This window comes from Dama dama, chromosome 16 (genome assembly GCF_033118175.1).
Source record: "Dama dama isolate Ldn47 chromosome 16, ASM3311817v1, whole genome shotgun sequence".
NCBI lineage: Eukaryota > Metazoa > Chordata > Mammalia > Artiodactyla > Cervidae > Dama > Dama dama.
Genome location: NC_083696.1, coordinates 32,888,268 through 32,910,083, shown reverse-complemented (window position 1 = coordinate 32,910,083; position 21,816 = coordinate 32,888,268). Strand labels below are relative to the sequence as shown.

The 21,816-nt window shown below is 41.6% G+C and overlaps 1 protein-coding gene across 1 annotated transcript in view; it reads left to right on the top strand.

Annotated features, from left to right (window-relative positions):
* The window catches only part of NTRK2 (neurotrophic receptor tyrosine kinase 2), a 382,689-nt gene that overhangs the window by 205,555 nt on the left and 155,318 nt on the right, over nt 1-21,816 (top strand). Inside the window, exons 13-14 of the mRNA XM_061163735.1 lie at nt 10,178-10,225; nt 15,920-16,108. Of these exons, the coding sequence (XP_061019718.1) occupies nt 10,178-10,225; nt 15,920-16,108 (237 nt within the window). The remainder of the gene's footprint in view (nt 1-10,177; nt 10,226-15,919; nt 16,109-21,816) is intronic.

Here is a 21,816-nt window from a genome sequence, read left to right as displayed (position 1 = left end):
TGGATGAGTCTCGAGTCAAGAGTCTTGGTGGGGAAGGAGGTTGACAGTGGGTCACTGGAAAGAAAGGCAAAGGTCACCACATCCCAAGACTGGAGAGAAGGGTTTGAATACAATTGAAAGTATTTTAAAGTGAGATGGCTAGAAATGCTGCCATCCTCCTACTCCTTCCAAAATTCCATAATAAAACCACACCAAAAAAAATTCCTTCATGGTGCTTTGAATTAGCTGCAGCAAATGTTGGTTTAGAGAAACTGAAAAAAGAATTTGCATGTTATATTTATATATATGCATAAATATGAATATAACTATGAATCTGTAGCAACAATTGCAAAAGCATTTTCAAATGCATGTCCTGTGGCGACAGTTTTTGTGCAAGGAAGAGCAGAAAGCACTTTTTGGCCTCAATTGGTGAAGGCACCTCAGACAGGTCTGAACAAGTCGGCTCAGGTCTCTGAGCCACTGTTTAGGTTTTCCATGGAAATGAAAGCTCAGGGGAGTCTGACATAAAGTGTTTGTGAGACTCTTGGGTTTGTCACTCACTTTGAGGCCACTAATATCACTTCTCAAATGATGAAACTTAGCTAATTTCCCTCCCAAAAGACATGCTCCAAGTGCTTACCAGTGTTGCTTTGCAGAGAGAGGGGAGTGTGGGGTGAATCTGAGGCAGTGATTTCTTGAATGTGAAGACAGTATTAGGGAAATGTTGTGTGTGTGCAACCAGACATCACCTGTCTTCCCTGCAAGGAGTCTGTGACAGCTGAAAAAAAGTGTTTATAGAGTGTTATGAGCTCTCGCTGAGGTGGTACCTCAGAAAGGCAAAGCTTTGATATGCCTCTCTCAACGTTTGTCAACTATTACTAGTAAACAGAGGCTGCTTCTGGCTTTCTCAAAGTTCCAAGTTTAAAACTAACCCTTTGGAATTACAGTTTCCTTTTTCTATCCACTCAGAGTAGATAGTGTGACCTCCTTTGTTAAAGAATAAACCTTCAGAATTTACAATAGATTAAAAAAAAAAAAAACCCACACTTTGTAATGTTTGTAAATGACAGAGATGTAGATTAAATGAATTTTCTTTGAAATAGTCTACATGTTCAAAATGAAAGAGGGATGTGGTTGGCAACATTTTGGACTCAAAATTAAATGTTTCAAGGGGAAGAGGCCATTTTGCCACATTCTGAGCAAGTCTGTTTTGTCTCTTCTCACTTGCGGCTTCTGAACCTTCAGTTTGTAGGATCTAAAAATCACTTTAGCTTAATTTTATTTTTTTAATGCTGGAATAGAAGCTGACCAATTTTCCCTAATTAAAGTAATATCTAATCTCTAGTAAGTGTCCTAGCATCTAGCAAGTATTCAATAAGTACCATTTTTTTTTTTTTTTAGAAATTGCTTTTGCAGAGCACAGGCTCTTCTCACAAGATGAGGAAATAGTGACCCCAAAGCATCTGAGTATTATTTAGCAGGAGGAAATCTAGGCCGGTGGACAGAGTGCTTTTCTTTAAATTGCCCATGATCTCACAATCCCAAAATACCCATGCTCAGGAAAGCTATGGAAGGCCAAGTGGCAATTTATTCCCAGTCATACATGCCTGATGATTAGTACTATGGATTTCTAAGGCTCAAAAGGACCTTTTCAGCCCCTTTTCAGCCCCTGTCTTCATGGAGTAGGCAGCAGAGCCCATGAGGGGGAGAAATGACCCACCCAGGGTCATGAAGTTTTTTCTTACAGCATCCAGTGACACCTGGCACGTGACATCTGGTCCAGCATCTTTATTCCACACTCCTGCCCAGAATGCTGGGTTCTGGGTATTGCTTACTTTTAAATACTTTTTTGAGATTCCATGGTCGGGGATCGGGGGTGGGGCAGGTGGGGAGAAAAAATTAATCAAGAGGGCAGCAAATATACTTGCAAAATATTGTGGTTTTTATGTTGAGTGTATAATTTGCCTGTTGATGCTATTATTAGACTTGCAGTCCTTCCTACTGTGATGCTTTTAAATATGATTATTCTTGATAAGTATCTATTGAGGGCCTGTTTTAGGTGCTAGAGATGGTGGTGAGCAACATAGGCAAGATTCCTGTGGCAAATCCTGTTGGCGCCCCCACCAGGTCCTCGGGTCCCACCATCCTGTGCTCGCTGCCCAGTGTCTTGCTCCAAACACTGGGAACTCTGCCCGAGGGCTCTCTCTTTGCAGAATGACAAATGGTGGTTGGAAGGTAAACGACACAACTTCCTCATGTTTTGGTTAGAAAAACTCTGAGATGCATTCTACACCCTGTCCGCAAGCAGCCAGGGATTTGAGCTCTCATTGTCCCCAGTGTAACCCACTGGGTAACATATCTACTCCAGGCTTCTTTCTCTCCCTGCGTCATGGGCTCTCCCCCTCCTCTAGTGTTCCTGGATCCCTTCCTAGTAAACTGAAGGATTCATCACTCGAGTCCTTGTGTCAGAGTCTGTTTCAGGAGGGTGGAGCCTCTTCTAAGACAGTCACTGACTTCGTGGAACTCAAGTTCTAGAAAAGGGTAAAGATAAGAAAGAATACCGGAAGTGAGTCAGATCCTACATTGGTACATACTGAGAAGGAGGGCTCGCGGTAGCTCAGCTGGTAAAGAATCCACCTGCAATGCAGGAGACCCTGGTTTGATTCCTGGGTTGGGAAGATTCCCTGGGGAAGGGATAGGCTACCCACTCCAGTATTTTTGGGCTTCCCTGGTGGCTCAGTCGGTAGAGAATCCACCCACAATGTGGGAGATCTGGGTTCGATCCCTAGGTTGGGGAGATCCCCTGGAGGAAGGCATGGCAACCCACTCCAGTATTCTTGCTTGGAGAATCCCCATGGACAGAGGAGCCTGGAGGGCTGCAGTCCATGGGGTTGCAAAGAGTCAGACACGACTGAGGACTAAAGACATGCACACATGCACTGAGGAGAAAGGGATGGTAGTGAGTGAGAGGGGCTGAGTGAGACTCAGGTTAAAAGGTTGAGGCCAGGGCCCCTCTGAAGTGTGATAGTTGCCCTGAAAACTGCAGGATTAGAGGTGGTTAGCCGTGAGGAAAGCCTGAGCAGAGGATTTGGGGAGGAGGCAGGGAAATGTGCAGAGTGTGCAGGAGCAGGAAAGAGACCACTGTGGCCGTTTCCTAGGGGATGGGAGGGTGGGGGAACCCACGTAGTACAGGACTCTAGTCATCATCAGAAGTTTATACTAGATGTGACAAGACAGCTTTACAGGGTGTTCAGTGGGGGAATGCAATCTGACCGATACTTGAAAATATTACTCTGGCAGCTCTATGGAAAAGAGGTTCAGAGGGGGCAAGAATAAGACAGCAGGAGATAGGGGAGAAGGTCACTGTAGAAGTCTAAGTGGGAGATGACAGATGGTTCTGAGGACCTGGTTCAACAGTTGATAGGGAATATAGTTAAACAGAATTTAGATGCAGAGTTGCTGTTGTTTAGTCACTAAGTCTTGTCCAACTCTTTGTGACCCCACGGAATGTAGCCCACCCGGCTCCTCTGTCCCTGGGAGGCAAGAGTAGTGGAGTGGTTTGCTATTTCCTTCTCCAGAGGATCTTCTCGACCCAGGGATCTGAACCCGTGTCTTCTGCATTGACAGGCGGATTCTTTATCACTGAGCCACCAGGGAAGCCCAGATGCGGAGTACCTACGCATTTAAACTTTTGCCTCTGAAACTATTTATATGTATTTCACTGGTTCTTAGCATTTTGCAGTGAAGTACCTTTTTCAAGGAGAAGGCAGTGGTACCCCACTCCAGTACTCCTGCCTGGAAAATCCCATGGCTGGAGGAGCCTGGTAGGCTGCAGTCCATGGGGTCGCTAAGACCCGGGCACGACTGAGAGACTTCACTTTCACTTTTCACTTTTCATGCATTGGAGAAGGAAATGGCAACCCACTCCAGTGTTCTTGCCTGAAGAATCCCAGGGACAGAGGAGCCTGGTGGGCTGCCGTCTATGGGGTCGCAAAGAGTTGGACAAGTGGTCCAACGGCCACAGTGGTCTCTTGCCTGCTCCTGCACACTCTGCACATGGACACGACTGAAGTGACTTAGCAGCAGCAGCAGCACCATTTTCAAATCCAAAGAAATATATGTGGATTTTCTCTCCAGAAAAATACAGATATACATGAAATGCGATTTTGAATTTGGGAATTGGAATTTAGAGGTCGTGGGGTCAGTTAATCACTGTGTGTGTGTGTGCTGTGCTAAGTCGATTCAGTTGTGTCAGACTCTTTGTGACCTTATGGACTGTAGCCTGCCAGACTCCTCTGTCCATGGGATTCTCCAGGCAATAATACAGGAATGGATTGCCATGCCCTCCTCCAAGGGATCTTCCCGACCCAGGGATCGAACCCGCATCTCTTATGTCTCCTGCATTGGCAGGTGGGAAGCCCCACAATATGCATATTTTTCTTCAAATTTGTCAATTAGAGGTGTTCAGTGTTACTTTTCTTAAGAATAGTGAACATAAGTCACATTGGAAATTTGAGGGAAGGAAAAGGATGGAGCCAGTGGAGGCTGGTCAGAAGGAATCTGTAACCCTTTGGAACTGTGATTTAACTTAAAGCGAGCCCTCTTGCTGGTCTGTGGAGATGGGACTTATATAAAGGTTGTGTCTTAACTAAAAGATTAAGTTAAATCAAAGTGGAAACTTGGCCCCAAACTACATTGTTCTGTGCCTTGTGGAACTGGAATTAATTTGAAGCAAACTATTACTCACTCTGATTATGTGTCAGTTGGAAAGAGAGATGATTGTATCATCAACAAAGCGGTCCTTTTCTTTCATTTCCTTTCCAATGCAGTGACCAGTCATCCTCCTTCTCTGTGTGAGGTGACAGGCAGTCAGCTGCTCACCCAAGCACTTATGGAGTGTACTCTGGGCTGAACACTTTCCCTGCAGCCAGGCAGCTCATGGCTCCTCTCTCACTGGTCCTCCAGGGAATGGGTGTGGCCATGAAAAGTTGGAGGTGAAGTGCATTTTTGTCAGTAAATCATATTTTCCCATGTGCTTCCATCATCACAGCATTAGAGATGCTTTTCTTGGGGTTGAAGGGTGATGAACCTTGTCTTGAAATATAGAGAAATTTCAATAATAAAAAGAAAATTATAAAGAAATTTTAATTGACAACTCAGCACATTTTAATTCCTCCAGAGTTGGAAGAGTTGCTTTCCCTTCTAACGTATAAAAACAATTTTTTTTCTGAAACTTACAAATCAAAACTCCATAAATGACATCCTCTTGAGATCAGAACCCTTCTAACAATCACATTTAATGTTTGTACCATTCAGCACCACAGGGAAGATTAAATTCTTCCACTTTGCCTGTTTCTCCCTCCTTCCTCTGATTCTCTCCCTTACATCATAAATATTTCTTTTCAACCCCTAAATTTAAGTTTTCCTTTGAGAGACATTTGAAAAGCAATCTTTATTGCTATTTATTTTATTTAGTTTGAGTCTCACTTTAGAGCTGTTGATGTGGTGATATGCTCTTTTCTATCTTCCTTTTCTCTGGATGAGGAAAAACTTTCTAGAACTTTCTTCAATAGAAGTGGATTTAATTGGTTAATTTCATAATATTGAGTCTTTGTTGGTCTAGATTCCAAAAGAAGGAGTTCCTTTAAGCTTGCTGCAACTATATTTGCTTTTGAAGGAGCCCTTTATGTTGCAGTGAATAAAGTGTCCCTTATTAAATAGAAAATAAATGAATGTTTGGCAGGACTCTGCTCCCAATGGGTGAAACATTGCAGGAAATTGAGAAATTGTTTCTTTTTGGCCTCATGGGAAAGTTTTGCGGTTGACATCTAGTATCACGGTTTTAAGACTACTGCTTAAATTCATCAAGAAAAAGTTGTTGAGCAAGGGACAGCTTTTGGAGGGGGAGAGAGGTATCAGTGTGATAGTGCTCTGCCTGGCCTGTTCAATTTTCCAAGAACTTTGGCATATGGTCAAGGATGTTACATTCTCTCTTACATAATAATTGTGCTAATGTTAAAAAGGACTTAGAAATATTTTAGCTACTTAGGAACAAGCTTGTTAAAAGTTAGCCTCAGTTGTACTCTTTAATTTGTACCTGCCAAAAGAGTGCTTTGCATGCCCAAAGAAGAAATGTGTCTCAGTTGCAGCCTCTAGCCGTTGTTCTCCACTGGACTCTGGGTTCTGGTTAAACTCGATTAGATCCACTGGCCACCTGATGCGAAGAGCTGACCCGAAAAGACCCTGATGCTGGGAAAGATTGAAGGCAGGAGAAGAAGGGGACAACAGAGGATGAGATGGTTGGATGGCATCACTGGCTCAATGGACATGGGTTTGGGCTTCCCTGGTGGTTCAGATGGTGAAGCGTCTGCCTACAATGTGGGAGACTCGGGTTCAATCCCTGGGTCAGGAAGATGCCCTGGAGAAGGAAATGGCAACCCACTCCAGTATTGTTGCCTGGAAAATTCCACGGATGGAGGATCCTGGTGGGCTAGCCAGTTCATGGGGTCGCAAAGAGTTGGACACGACTAAGTGACTTCACTTTCTTCATTTTCACTTTGAGCAAACTCCAGGAGATAGTCAAGGATAGGGAAGCCTGGTGTGCTGCAGTTCATGGGGTTGCAAAAAGTCAGACATGACTTAGCAACTCAGCAACAACAACAACTTTGAGCTCAAGACCTGAGACTCAAACTCTCGATGTCTCCCTCTTAGGTTTTCTCCACGTGCTGCTGCTGCTTAGGTGCTCAGTTCTATCAGACTCCTTATGACCCCATGGACTGTAGCCCACCAGGCCCCTCTGTCCATGGGATTTTCCAGGCAAGAATACTGCGGTGGGTTGCCATTTCCTACTTCAGGGGAATCTTCCACATAGTCACCTTATTTGGGATTTGTGCCCATATCCACACTGTGAGTTGAACCCCTAGGCCTATTTCTCTGTCAGTTTCCTTGGAGACATTGGGCAGCATCACCATATGTCTTGTTGTCTAAACTCAAGAATATCCTTGTTCACTTCAGATACTCTCCTCTACTTACAATCAATGTCCAAGTCCTCTTGATTCCCCTAAATAGACTAGACAGCAGTCCCTATCTTGTCCCTGTCTCATTTCCCTACTACCAGGCTCAGGTCATGATTTTTTCAGGCCCTGATTTCTCTAAAAGCCTCCTCAACCAGTCTCTTGCCCTCAGTCTTTCTCTAGTATCATCCTGTTGCTATCCTGCAATCACTTTCTAAAATTAGTTTTGATCTTGTTTCTTCCTGGCCCAAGGTTGGTTGATTGGTTTCTAGGGTCTACCTGCAATTTCACCATAGATTCCAAACTCTTGGCTTAGCCCTTGTTTATGGTCTCAGCTTTTTTTTTTTTTTTTTTTTCTCTTTCCAGCTGCATCAGCCCCTTGACAAATATGATGCTTCCCACTCTGATCATAACTGAACAATTTACAGTGAAAATATCCCCCTCTGCTTTTTCCCATTCTTGTTGAATTTTAGTCTCTTGTCAAGAAGTCAGAGAACTCTTCCTCCATAACTTCCCCCCTACCCTGCCTCCCAGATTCAACTAAATAGCCCTCCTTTGAGTTCCCATATACCCCTGATGTTGTTCTAGGAGAGCTGATCCTTGATTTTAGTCTCCTTGAGGGAATAACATGCAGTTCTTTTTTCTTGACTCTTCAAATATGCCGGCTGAAGAAAAAAATGAGGAATGAATGACTAATTCAAGCGTTTTTCCATGTATAAAATTGGATCCTAATCATGACATGTAGTAGTAGTGTTAGTCATTCAGTCATGTCCGACTCTTTGAGATCCCACGGACTGTAAGTCACCAGGCTCCTCTGTCCATGAGATTCTCCAGGCGAGAATACTGGAATGAGTTGCCATTCTCTTCACTTTGGCTAATTTTGGTTATTTGGAGGATTGGAAAAGCAATTATGAAAGAAAAAAATTCTGGATTTGGCATCAGAAAGCTGAGTCCCTGCTCAGTCGCTAACAACTGTGGTGTTTGTTAAGCCTGTCAGCCAGTTGTTCTGAGTCTCAGTCTCCTGTCAAGAAGCAGGGGTTTATTATAAGGTCTGGCTGAGAACAAGGGGAGGAGTCTGCGGTGGGAGAGGAAGCTGGTGAATTATAATGACTACACAAGTGGTATCTGCCTTACTGTCATTCTTTTCATACCTGAAGTTCTCCCTGCTGCACCTATGCCAAACACCAGCCTAGGACAGATGGGGGGAGTGAATGGTTTCATGTGGCAAAGATGGGAGGCAAGTGTTTGTTCAATTAGTCAGAGACCTACCAATGGCAGGATGGATATCAGAAGTGGTTCACCCTTAACTTTCCTTTTGGAAATACACAGTCCACCTTCTTATACACTGTTGGTAAAAGTAAGACCTCATGTAGCGAGAAAGCAATTAGATAATGTGCATTGAGAACGTTAACAGTATTTCCCCGTTTTGACCCAGTAATTCTATTTCTGGAATTTATCTTGAGGGAATGATCTCTAAAAATGAAGATGGGAGCACCTAAGACATACCAGGATATTCCTGGAAGTTGTGGTTATAATAGTGGATAATGGACAATAATCTGAAGTGGGTAATCTGTGAGGGACACTATGGCCTTGCCCTTCAGTGAGTGCTCGGTTAGATAGAAAGATGATTTTGAGAAAATACTCAAGTGCAAAAAGAGTCCAAATATTTAATCCATGATGATAATTAGAACTAAGTAAATCAAAATAATATAGAAAAACAAAAGTGACCTTTAGGAAAATTCACTGTTTTGAAAGAGGTTAGTTGTAACTAAGAAATCCATAGGCCTTGCTACCCAAGGACCCAGTAAATGAGGTCACTGTCTTCATGCAAACGAGTCTTTCTTTAGCATTGGTTAGAGGCCAGGCCTTCCCTCTGCCTTTTAAAATCTGGCAAAAAACAGTCAGAGAAATACCAATCAGAAGTAAAAACTGGCTTACAGCTGAAGTTGTAGAATACCAACAAAGGAAAGGCTTAAATGTACTTTAAAAAGATAGTAATAGTGACAACTTTGTAAGGCATTTTTGAGTGTGCAAAGAGTTTTTATATACATTTTTCATTTCCATGGGCTCTTTTCTTATGTAGCCTTTTATCCTGCCGCTGCTAAGTCACTTCAGTCGTGTCCGACTCTTAGTGACCTCATGGACCGCAGCCTACCAGGCTCCTCCATCCATGGGATTTTCCAGGCAAGAGTACTGGAGTGGGGTGCCATTGCCTTCTCCAGCCTTTTATCCTAGCTGCCTGTAAAAATCACTGCAGCTAAGGAGCTGAGAAACACAGTTGCTACTTATTTGGGCTCCATTCTCTTTATTAGGCATTCCTGGGCCTCCATTACCTTGGGTAAATTTGGAACAGGGAGGCCTGGCATGCTACAGTCCATGGGATCTCAGAGTCAGACACGACTTAGTGACTGAACAACAACAAACCCTTTATTGGCCTCTTATCCAGAGATTTCCCTGCTGTGCTGAATTTACTTTGAACCCAGGGGAAATTACCTAGAAAGGAACAGTAGGGCCCAGGAAGCAAACAGGAATTTCACTGTGAGTTTTTTCACTGAGGACCTCCAAACATTTGGCAGACCTTTCCCCTCACATGCCTCGGGAGCCTTGTGCTACAAAGAGGCGTGAAGCTGTTGGGAGCTGCCCATCATCACACAGCAAGCCGGTTGTGGAATCCATGTAGAATCGTGATCCTCTTTCTTCCTCTTGAATCCCCATCCAGCCTGAGTGTCAGTTCTCCCATGGGATTTCATGTTCCTTTTTTGTACTGCTTGTCTTTGCTCCAGAAAAGATTTGTTTTCTTTGATTATTTCCCCACATGTCCATGGTTGCGAACCAGGGTGCGTTTGTCAAATGCACTGTGTTGTTTTCACCCCTGCTTCCCTGTTTGATGATTTGATACTTAGGGGAGAGAGAGACAGTGAGGAGGAAAATCTGCTCAGTGCCTTGAACCCTGGATTTTGGCCATTTTTCGTGAAGACAGGCTCTTGCCGCCTCTTATCTGATCCCAACCTCCCTGCTCTCTTTACACAAAAACCCAAGGGTTTGTTTCCAGGTGTTTGAGGGGAAGCTTTAGTCCCCAGTGGAGCTTTTTGGGGGAGTTTGTTATTTCACTAGGGATAGGGCTGAATGCCTCTGGTTTACGCTTCTCTTTCGAAGTTTATTTTATGTTTTGTTGTGGTTTTCAGATTTCTCATGGTTTGGATTTGGGAAAGTAAAATCAAGACAAGGTGTTGGTAAGTAGTTCCTACTTCTTTGGATAAGTAATGAGTTTGTGTTGTTTTATTTAGGATGAAACTGCTTTGACTCTCTTTATTAATACTTCTTGGCCCTTGATTCTTTTTCTGTGATCCCAAATTTTGTTTTGCTGAAGCAAGAGGTCTAGAATTTTCCAGAAAAGGAAAATTGACTTCAGTAGATAGTTTTGTATTTTTGACAGCAACTTGTTTTATCCTATGAGGAAGTGTGAACTGTGGTCCAGATCTAGCCTGTGGCTGCATTTTAAAGGTTAAGGGAATAAAATGCGACTATACTCCACGTATAGGAAACAGTTGGCTGAATATTCAAATCTGGGCAAGCTTGGATCTTAACTTTCTTCCATTGGCCAACATGTAATAAATTTCTGAATTGGGAAATCAGCTGTTCATTTATGACCACTTCTCTTTCAAAGCAAGACTCTAACGTCCAGACGCTATGATTTGTGCTTGATTGCATTCTGCTCCTTGCATTCAGACTATGTGCCGGCAATTGAAAAGCAGAGTTTGTAGCTACCAAATGAGTGCAGATAATGTATCTCATCAGTAGGATTGGAATCAGGTGTGATCTCCCAGGGCCTCTAATTTGTTCAGTATTTTCTATGGGTACAGAGACAATGAACAGGAATTGCTTAGAAGGCATGAGAAAACACTCTCTTTACATCTTGCCTGTGTATTTCCAAGATCTGGCCCCATCTTGACTATCTGTTGGTTGGCATTTATTTTGGTAGCAAAGTTGGTTATAGGGAAAATTGTAAAATAGGGGAAGCATACCAGGGTCAGTGTTCTAGTTCTAAACCATCCACCTATTGCGTGTTCATCCCATTCATACAAAGAAACCTGTTTCCTTTCCCTTGTCGAGCCTGATAGCAGACCTTTCCTAAAGGATAATCTTTCTCACTGTCTGTCCAGTGATCCAAAATATCGCACTCGCTGGGCCCAGAGGTGGCAGACACTGAGCCAGAGGGGACCTGATGTTGGATGTCATCCTGACCCTTAACTTGCCCCAGGAATTCCAATAACTAAAGCTCTTAACCAGCAAAGAGAAGGTGGAATGTAGCAAAGTTGGAACATTAAGTACAACCAGCTCAGGACTTGTCTGCAATGACCTGGGGCAAATTTCAGATCCAGCTGATCGTAGGTGATTTGCCAAGATATTGCCAAGATAGCGGAGAGAAGGCTGTCTGCCTGTGCAATCTTGAAGGTGCCCTTTCCAAGGCTTTGTGCTCACTCTGTCTGTGGTTGTGTTGAAGAGGGGAATTGAGTGATAAACTCTCCCACAACAATGCTGTGAGATGAGGTCTTCCCTCCACTAAACAGCAAATCACTGCAACCGTGGGAATGTTTTCCAGGCCAGTTTGTTCTGCAGAGAGGTGCTTATTCCCTGTAAGCTTCAAAAACCGGGCTTCATCCTTTCAGGCTACCGCTGAGGGAATCCTTCAGAATTGTTCTTTCAGCTACAGCTCCTCAGAGGTGCTGTGCTTTGTAGGTTTTTTTATTATTCAGGTGCGTTGACACCACCGTCAGGAGATGATTGCCACTGAAAATGTAGTTTGTTACTCACAGATCCCAAGAGAAGAGGGCAGACCACGCCATGGTGGGGACCATGATGCTGAAGGGGGCATGGGGCCCATCAGGAAGCAGAGGGAGTGAGGGTAAAACATAGACAAGAGCCTCTACTATGGTTTCTGCAGAAAGGAATGGGTGAGGCAGGGTAAGCAGGATAGGATTGGCTGGGTTGAGTAAGGGCAATGGGCTCTGGGGTATAGGGACCGTCCCTAGTTGTCTGATACATGGCTCTGGGGTAATGGGGCAGGTGGATAGTGGCCTGGAGTGTGACAGCCTGATAAGAAATGTGGTTTGGGGGCATAGACTGTGGATAGGTCGGCTATCCACATGTATGTTGTATATGAAACATACTTTTGTAGGCAAGCACTTTATTATCTCTAGGAATTGGCAGTCCCTCCTCCATCACCAAGGCCCCAGATGTTGAAGCAGCAGAATGCAGAAAACAAAAGACATGTTTGATATGGCTATCTGATTAACAATAATCTGTTTCTCTCCTCGAAATCATGTTGGCCTTGAGAAAAGGAAACTCCTTCTCCAGATGAGCTACATCGATTCTTACCAGGGCAAAAAGGTCTCAGCCAGTCTTAACAATGTCTGTAAAGTCATATATGCCAGATATATTACTGAGCAGCTCTGGGAAAAGAAAAATGCCTCCTTGTACGTGAGACACAGTAAAATCAAAATCGGCTAAAAATGTTTCCAGGCATAGCTCCTATTTGTCAGCTCAGTAATTAGAATTATCTACCCCAAACTCAGCAAGCTGCACATACCCAGCAATTTAAAGCTTCTTATTAATATTATAAGACATCTTTTCAAGTCCTCCTATGAATTTCTCACATGCTGTGATGTGCCCCCGATTCTTCTTCTGTCTGCCTTTTCTCAGGGTTTCTTCCACGTGCGCAGACACACAACGAGACATCCATGAGATGCACAGACAGGCTGCTGTCAAATTATATAGACATTCATCGTCTCCCCTGAGAGCTTTCCCCTTCCCGACTTTGCTGTGCTCCATTAGATCAAAATGTTCATAGAAAAATGGCTGAAACTCTGCAGCCTTGCCAGCCATATCAATCTTCCAGGATTTGGAACATCAATAATGAAACAAACAGCACTTGAATTAACATGCCACTTGATAAATTGTTGAGGTTTATATGTTGTTCAGATTTGTCAACAGTGACCTTCTGGCAAAGTGAAAAGGCTTTTGAAAAATTATCTCTGGTGCTTTATACCATTTCTGTGCTCAAAAAATTTCCCTCCAAACAGAGAGCCCGTTCCCTTGGGATCTGTTACCTCGGAGCTGGGGGTTTTACTTAGCAAGGCGGGGGAAGGAAAGGGTGTTCTTTGGTGATGGGCGAGAAGCGGAGAGCAAGTCCCTTGGTTGAACTCTTTAAGTAAGGCTCTGCTATGTACATGGCAGATGCTTCAGAGCCTGAATTCCTGGAGGAATTTCAACATTGTCTTCTAAGTATCAACCTCCTCCAAAATGATTGAATGCTATGGGAATGTGGATAGCCTGCCCTGGGCCAAAAGAGAATCAGAGACAAAGCAACTGGGATCAGTGCGTTTCTAATTGTTGCAGGGAATTCAGAAGCAAATATTGCTGGCCTTCTGACAGCATGTGGAGTGTCTGAACATGACAGCTCTTGCATTTCTGGGGGTAAATGTGCAGCCTGGAATCTGCTGAGAAATGCCTTCCCCGCACTCTTCCCGGGGAGCTCGGGTAGTAGCATGCTTTGCTAACCTCGAAGGAGGGGACAGCTGAGCCAGGACTGGAGCAAGGAAGCCCGTAGGGGAAGGTCTTATTGACAAGATGCACTTAGCATAGCGCATTTCCATTTTCCACCTCTGGGTTTAAGCTCTAGGTGGTAGGAGCCTGTCAGAAAGCAAATCATAAAACAGGAATGGTTAAGGATATTAGAAAGAACTTGTCTGTATTGCTATTCTTGGCAGAATTTCCACTGTTTACAAACACCAGTGAGCGAGGCTCAAGATGAGCACAACCGGTGAACTTCCCTTGGCTTTGAGTGTTCGGTGGCTTCTAAATTGGCTGTGTGAGAACTTGCTTGCAGAAGTAAGCCAGAGTGTATCATTAAAGGCAACTTAAATACACATCCCCATGAGAGAATGCTTTTAAAAATTACCTGTAATAGCAGTTGGCTGCCTCCTACATAGTTTAAGACAGCTAGCTGGGGAATGTCCAGTTGTTATCCCTCCAAACAGTGATAATCCCCATATAAGAGAGAAAATGGATTTTGGGGCTTGGGGATGGATTACTGTGATATTTCAGAGGGTATTCAAAAATGTATGATACAACAGCTTTTGTTTCTAGAATTGCTGTGTTTCTTACATAAAAAGTTAAATGTGAAGAAGAAGGTAGAGATTGCATGGAGGTGTTGAGACATCCTGGGGGTTGGATGGACACACATGGCCTTGCTCAGGAAATAGGCATTCAGGCTTTTATTTCCCTACCACACATTTGTCTTGGCTGCACGTTGGATTTAGTCTTCTCTTTGTCTTTCCTCCATATCCTTTTCTTCCTATATTTCTCTTATAGCTTATTATAGTAGCCCTGGCCACTGGGAGCCTTTTTTGGGACCTTGTACCTATTCAATATACTACAGAAACATGTACTATATGTCTAGGGGACTTTGTCTACTTTTCCTGTAGGGTGTGTCTATTAAAAACCCATGAGACCTTAATTGTTATGAAGTTTTTAATGAATGTAGACCTTTATCTTTGGAAATGTGTTTTGGTTGCAAACATTATGGGTTTAGTGGTCAATGGATGAATTGTTTACATAAGACACAGTAGACCATATTTATAGACATATACATTCTGAGATTTTGGATTGTAAAGTTCAAATCTGGTATGAAAAAATGTTATGGTTATTGTTTTAATATAGATATCCAAGTAATTGCTTTACAAATAATATTATAGCTAAAGGCAAAGCACAGAACTTTGCTATTGGGTTGATCCATTATTGCTGTGGAAGTATCTTGTAGGCAAAAATGGTGTAGTCTTTGAGAAAGTGAACATAGTAATAGGACAGTCCAATGCAATTTTAGTTGACCAGTTGTAAGTTTGTTTTAGTAATTTATACATATGAAGCAAATTTTCATCAGAAGTTTCATTCAAAGCCTATTAAAGTAACAAAAAGATATCATTTTGCACATTTTACACATGTAAGTGGATGTAGAGGTACAGAAAGGTAAGTGCCTTGTCCAAAGAGTGGAGAAAGGATCCGATCTTTGAACTCATAGGTCATCTTTCAGTACACTGTACAACAGGAATCCTAGATTCATGCTGGGAGTTTCAGTGAGTGTTCTAAAGATTTTCAGAGAACAGAGAGGAAAGCTTCATATCAAATTACAGGAAAAGGAAGTAAAGAAATTGAAACCCTGATACATTGCTGGTGGGGCTATAAAATATGGAAAATAGTTTTGCAGTTCCTCAAAACCTTAACCATGAAGCCACTGTGTGTGCATGCTTAGTCTCTTAGTAATGTCCAACTCTTTGCAACCCCATGGACTGCAGCCTGCCAGGCTCCTCTGTCCATGGGGATTCTCTAGGCAAGAATACTGAAGTGGGTTGCCATGACCCAGCGATTCCACCCAAGAGAAATGAAAACATATGTCCACACAAAAACTTGTACATGAATGCTCATAGCCACATTATTCATAATAGCCAAAAATTTAAATGTGACATATCCATACAATAGAATTTTATTTGTCTATAAAAAGGTATAAAGTAATGATGCTATAATGTGAATCAACTTTTAAAATGTTACACTAAATGAAGGAAGCTGGCCCAAAACATCACATATTATATGATCTCATTTATATTAAGTATCCACAATAGGTAAATCTATATAGATACAAAGTAAATTCATTATTGCCTAGGGCTGGAAGTGGGGAGAATGGGGAGTGACTGCTAACTGAAATGATAAAAATGTCCTAAAATTAGATTATACTGATGGTTTTACAACTGTTTGAATATGTTAAAGCTTATTGGATTGTATACTTTAAAAGTGTGAATTTTATATATATGAATTATAGCTCAACAAAACCATGAAGAATTATAAGAGAATATATGTTTTTCCAACTTCAGGCCCAGCCTCAGTTATCAGCAATGATGATGACTCTGCCAGCCCACTCCATCACATCTCCAATGGGAGTAACACCCCGTCGTCTTCAGAGGGCGGCCCTGATGCTGTCATTATTGGAATGACCAAGATTCCTGTCATTGAAAATCCCCAGTACTTTGGCATTACCAACAGTCAGCTCAAGCCAGACACATGTAAGTACAGCTGTTTATACTTACTGGCCCATTTGCTTCATAGCTGTATCTCACAGCATGTTTATCAGAGTCCCTGACAAGGATGATTGAGGGGAGGGTGAAGTGAAATGTCTTAAGGATTCTTGAGGCTTTGAGCCCATGGAATAGATCATTTAGTTTGTTGATTATGGCATTCTTAGGGTGTGTCTCCTGCTGGGATTGGAACTGTGGGCAGAACTGACTTCTCTTGGGATCCATTTTCCAAAACCATTTGTCAACATGAACTTGGAATTAAGGCATGCTTATCTTGAAAAAGATAGAGACAGAAACCAGAAGTGTCATTAGAATGCACATACATCAGTTACAGAAGATAAGCAATTGGTGGGATTCAAATTTGGTTTATTGAAAGTCTTTAAAATAATACACCAATGGTTGTCAGGAATGGTCTGTGTTGCACACAGGTGGTATCAATTTAAGTAGTTCTGTTTTTGTTTTTTTGTTCAGTCTTAGTTCTTATCATGAGACTTACTGTGATATCACAATAACAAAGGGACTTCACAACAGGTATGCCTACACTGAATTATGTTTCTCAGAACCAGATGAACACATTAGCCTCTATTGGAGAGCTTAAGTCTTTCTTGGAGACTCTTATCCTATTTTCTGAGCCACTGCTCAAATATAAAGAAGAGAACAAAGCCTGAAGAACAACAAGAAATAAAACCACAGTGAACAAACAGGCTTATGTCATTGGAACTATAGGCCTTCCCTTAAACATGAATAAGGGACTCTGAGGGTCAGACTATCAGGTGGCTAAGGTCCCCTGGGTTCCCTGGCACTGACAAGTGGGTATCTTTTTGTCTGTTTGCATGTTCTTACCCCATCTTAAATACTCTTCTCCTGCTCTTACCTGTCTCAGGTAAGGTAGGACTATTTCAAGGTTAGATTTTGGGGACTGACTTTCCACTGAGAACTCTCATGGATAAGGGGATTTAGCAGTGAGTATTTTTTAAATATAAGCAAACATCTGTAATTTCCTCCTATTCATTCAAATTTATCCTGAGGTATGTTTAATAATGGATTTGAGTTTGAATTTATTCACTAGGAAGAACAGTATTACAATCTTGTAATATGTGAGACCCTACCATAGATTTCAGTTGAATTTGTAATATGACAAGATAAATAGAATAGCATATATGAAGAACACTGAGCTCCTTGGAATAAAAGGTATTATTTGAAATCAAGATATTATTAATTCTAATCTTATAATTATGGTGTAAACAAGATGTGTGGAGGCCTTGCTTACAATGTGCATTCTTTGTTGAGATAAGCATCCCCTAACAGTTCTTGAAATGTCCTGCATGCGTAACAGTGAAATGATAAAGCAATGTAAGATACTGTAATGAGAGAATCTGTCATCATTTTGATTGTCATCACTAGGAACAGAGTATTTTGAGCCCCCCTTGTCACCACTACCAGTACCAGACTGTATGATATACTTCAGTTAACCAGAGACTATGTTATAGTTGAGGTTGACTAAAATTAAACTGTACTCAAAAATTTGCTTTTGTCCATGGAGAAAAGTTAAAGCTAAATAATCAAGCAGGTAGCATTAGTCCAACAAGCCTAATAAGAGAAAATGAACCAATGATCAAGGAAACAAACAAACATATGCTATAGAATCAAATAGGCTAGATGGCTTCTGAGTCTGTGGTTCTTTCTAAATGTGCTTTCTTTCCTTCGAAATCCCACAAGAAAATTTCTAAAGGTTATTTCCTTAGTCTAGCATCCATGCAGGTTTTTACAGAGGTTTTTGATTAGACATTTTGGTAATTTTAAGGAGTTTTGGTTTTATGGCTCAACCACTCTATACCACTCCCATTTGGAAGGAACTGGAAGACAGTTGAGGAGACTGGCAGCTTCCCTTCAGCTTCTGTCCTCTACCAGAGGTGTCCAGACCATTGGTTTTTCCTTATAAACTCTAGTCCTTCACTCAGCCATCCTGACTGGTTCAGTGTTCTCAATCACTTAGCATCTTATACTAGCAGAAATTTTCTTTCTTTCAAGCATCAAGCCATATGCTCTTTCATGATGTTAAGAACACTTAAAATAACACATCTTCCATAAATTCTTTTTCAAAGAAATGGGAATGAAGAAGCAATTTACTTCTCTTCTCTCTTTACCTTTTCTTAAATGTCATTTTTTACCCCATATTTTTTTTTCCTTTATCCTGAATGTGTCTGTCACCTTTTGTGAAGCCCTGGGTGTTACCACTCTGGTATAGGTTTCTGTAGTCTTGATTAAAATCAGGTTAGATTGTAAGCTCCTAGAGAGCAGAAACTATACCCATTGAACTACTTCATTATAGCATGGGACACTATTTGCCTCTGATGTGGGCCAGATGTTGACCAGATATGGCTATATATTACTGAAATATTAATTACTAACAGACTTGTAACAAGTATAAATGACCTTTTACATTGAAACTTTTTCATTGGGTCTATTGTTATTAAACTTACCTACATAGATTTTTTAATGTCAGATGACTTTTTTACGTATTAACCAGTTTAAGTAGATTTAGATAGAATTTTAGCAGAAAAAAGCCTTTAACAAAGAATCTTTTCTTTGAAGGTCCTAATTGTAGTCATTCAAAAATTAAAATATTCAAAATGCATAGATCTGACATACAGAAGGAGAGGGGTTTGTCACTGTAGGCCCATGAAATTTTGGTAGCTTAGCTTTCAGTTAACTTATTCCCTTCAAATATTTTCACAGCTAACCTTTAAAGAAGGGCTCTTCCAAGGAGTTGGATAGGTTACATCTGAAAAACAAATTTAAGAAGCTCTCAGAAAAAGTGTGGAACTTTCCTTATATGCTTAAAGCAACATATCATATGAAACATACAGTCTCTGATGGACCCATCAGAGGCTTGGGTCACAAACCAGCACATTTACTTCTCTTTCCTAAAACTTTCTGCTATTCAAAGATTTTGGCTTTAGAATACGTGTATGATCTTACAAACAGTGATCCCATTGTATTTCACTGAATTGTAAGAATCTAATGTAGAAAGTGAAGTTCAATTCATCACACATTTATTGACTACCCACAATATTCCTATAATATTAAGAATTGGAAATTGGGTGATAATGATGGCTTGTTCCTTGCCCACATGCAGTCTTCTTGGGGGGGCCAGTGTTGAAAGACGTTGTGTAATTACAAAGCACAAGGTTAGGATAGCTTAGAGCAAGCATCCTAAACCCCAGTGACTTATAGGGTCAATATGAGAAACAGGCTGGATCAGAAAGATGACATGGTGTGGTGAAGATCATGATGGAACATGGGCCTGGTGTTACCAGATATTCCAAATTTTCCAGAGAGCAGGCTTTTTTTTTTATGTAATTTCTCTAAGATTTAAAACAATGAGTGGGACCAACAAAATACATTAGCACAAATCTTATTTGGTCCACAATACACCAACTGTTTATGGCTTTAAAGATCAATGAATAAAAACAGTTGATTTTACAGATTTTACAAACTCAGAAGTAGCTTGTCCAAAGTGACACAGCCTCCCTGCTTGTGTAACTTTGTTCTAAAACCCAAACAACAAGTGAACCAAAAATCACGATTAAACCATGTTTCTTTAAATGTTGTGCAAGATTATTTGAGTGAAGGATGATGCTAAATTATATCCCCCAAAGTACTTTTTCACTCTCAGGAGCTATGAGAGGTTTTCAAAATCTAGAGGTGGTTTGCAGGATTTTAGAACAATCTGAACAAGGCTGAATTGCTCCCGAGCACTTTCCAATAGCAAGTCTGTCTACTTTATTGCAGGGCCCAGAGGTTCCCCCAAGACCGCCTGATAATAATTTGGTATTTGGAGGCTCCTGTGTCACTGCAGGAACTAAAGGAGGCTAAATCCATGCCTGATGGAGGAGAAGAGTTCTATGGTTATCTGCAAATTCTGGCCAGACAACATCTTGACGTCACTCCTTAGCTTCCAAAACCTAGCCAAGCAAGAAGTTGCCTTCCCGAGAGAAAGCAGTGTGCTCTAATGACTAAGCCCTCAGAGTGCTATGCCACTTTAACTATAGACCCATCTCCTCGATCAATCAGGATGGCAAGATGGAGCTGAGGAGCTCAGCGACATCAAGGCTGCAGTTGGTCTTTAATTCAACTAGTCTGTGTAGACGTGTCTGAAAACCATGTCATCTGACCACACGGGGTTGTTTCCTAGTAGGATTGACCAACTTGGCTCAAGGGCAGCCGTGCTACTGTCCTCTCCTTGTCTGCTAAGAACATTTTTGACAGGGTACAATGGAAACACACCTTCTGAACTGGAAAAAAAAACAGAAAGAAAACCCACTCTAACCAACAAAACCCCTGAATCATCAATCTTGGGTTCTTTTGAAGGGTGGGAATGCGTTATAGCTTCCCCTGCAGGAAAAGCAAATGCCATTTAGACTTGTTGACATCTCTAGAATTGTGTCTTTCCTAGAGCAGCCTTATAAATTAGCTAGAATCCTAGGTGGAGGGTCTTCATTAAATGAGAATTGTCTCTAAATATGTACTGTATGTGTTTGTTCTTACAGCGCATGCCCTCTATGTGTATCTAGGGCTAGTAATTAACTCTCTGTGGAAGATGCAGATAAGGAATCCCGAATTTCCCCCATTTTGATTTCATTTCCAATGAAATGGACATTGATTGATTTCCTGCAGGGTGTGCCATGCTCCTCTAAACATTAGAGTTTGCGTGTGTGTATATGTTTGTGTGTGTGTGTGTGTGTTTTCCCATTGGTTACATGCTTATTAGGCAACTATGTAGATAAGCACAGATTCATAGACCAGCAAAGACTAAGGAAATAAAACATAATAAAGGGAGGGAGTGTTTTAACAGTAGCTGAAAAGATCATGCAGGGCACCCCTCTTGCTTCTCTTAGCTGCCATACCTACACTGTCATTGTGTTACCAGCCAGGGGAGGTAATGGAAGTGGTATTTTTCAGAGAACTGCAGAGGTTTTGAACATATTTGTAACATTACTTTGAGTACACCTGAGCAAAAGTTCTAAAGTATATCCAAGACCCCAGGAGCTCGTCAGATCAAGGGTTGAGAGTTATTGGAGGTCATCTTCAAACTTCAGTGCAATCTGTGCCCATGGTCCATTATGATGGTCCATTTTATAGGGTTTAAAAACAGGCAGAGAAAAAAAAAAAGAGAAAAAAAATAAAAATAGGCAGAAACAATTGCTTTAGCACTTTATTATGTCCTTTGCCTACTAATTTTGTCTTTCAAAAGTACGTTTGCTTCTAAGTATTTAATTGGCCAAAAGATAGCTGCTTTGGGAACTGTTTATATCCCTTTGAAGGCTATGGCCTGCACTTTAAAAATAACCTAGGTCTATTTTGCCCAGCATGAGTGTTAGGGACAAGAGAATGCAGTTATTTTAGGATCCTTAGAAATCGCTTCGTTTATGGCACAGTGGGCTGACAACCTATCTCACGGGGGTCTTCATGGCACACTGCTCATAGACTCTGTAAAGTCCCAATCCAATTCTGTCTCTTGGTGCCATAGTTTCCCATTGCTAGCTATAACAGCTTGATACTATATTCTCCTTTCAACTCCAGAGGAGATGGTAAGAAGCTAGCAAATAATGTTTAAAAAAAGAAACTTGAATTTCCTTGTAGAAAGGAAATAAATACATGCTGCATAATTACATGTACAATGTAAGACATGT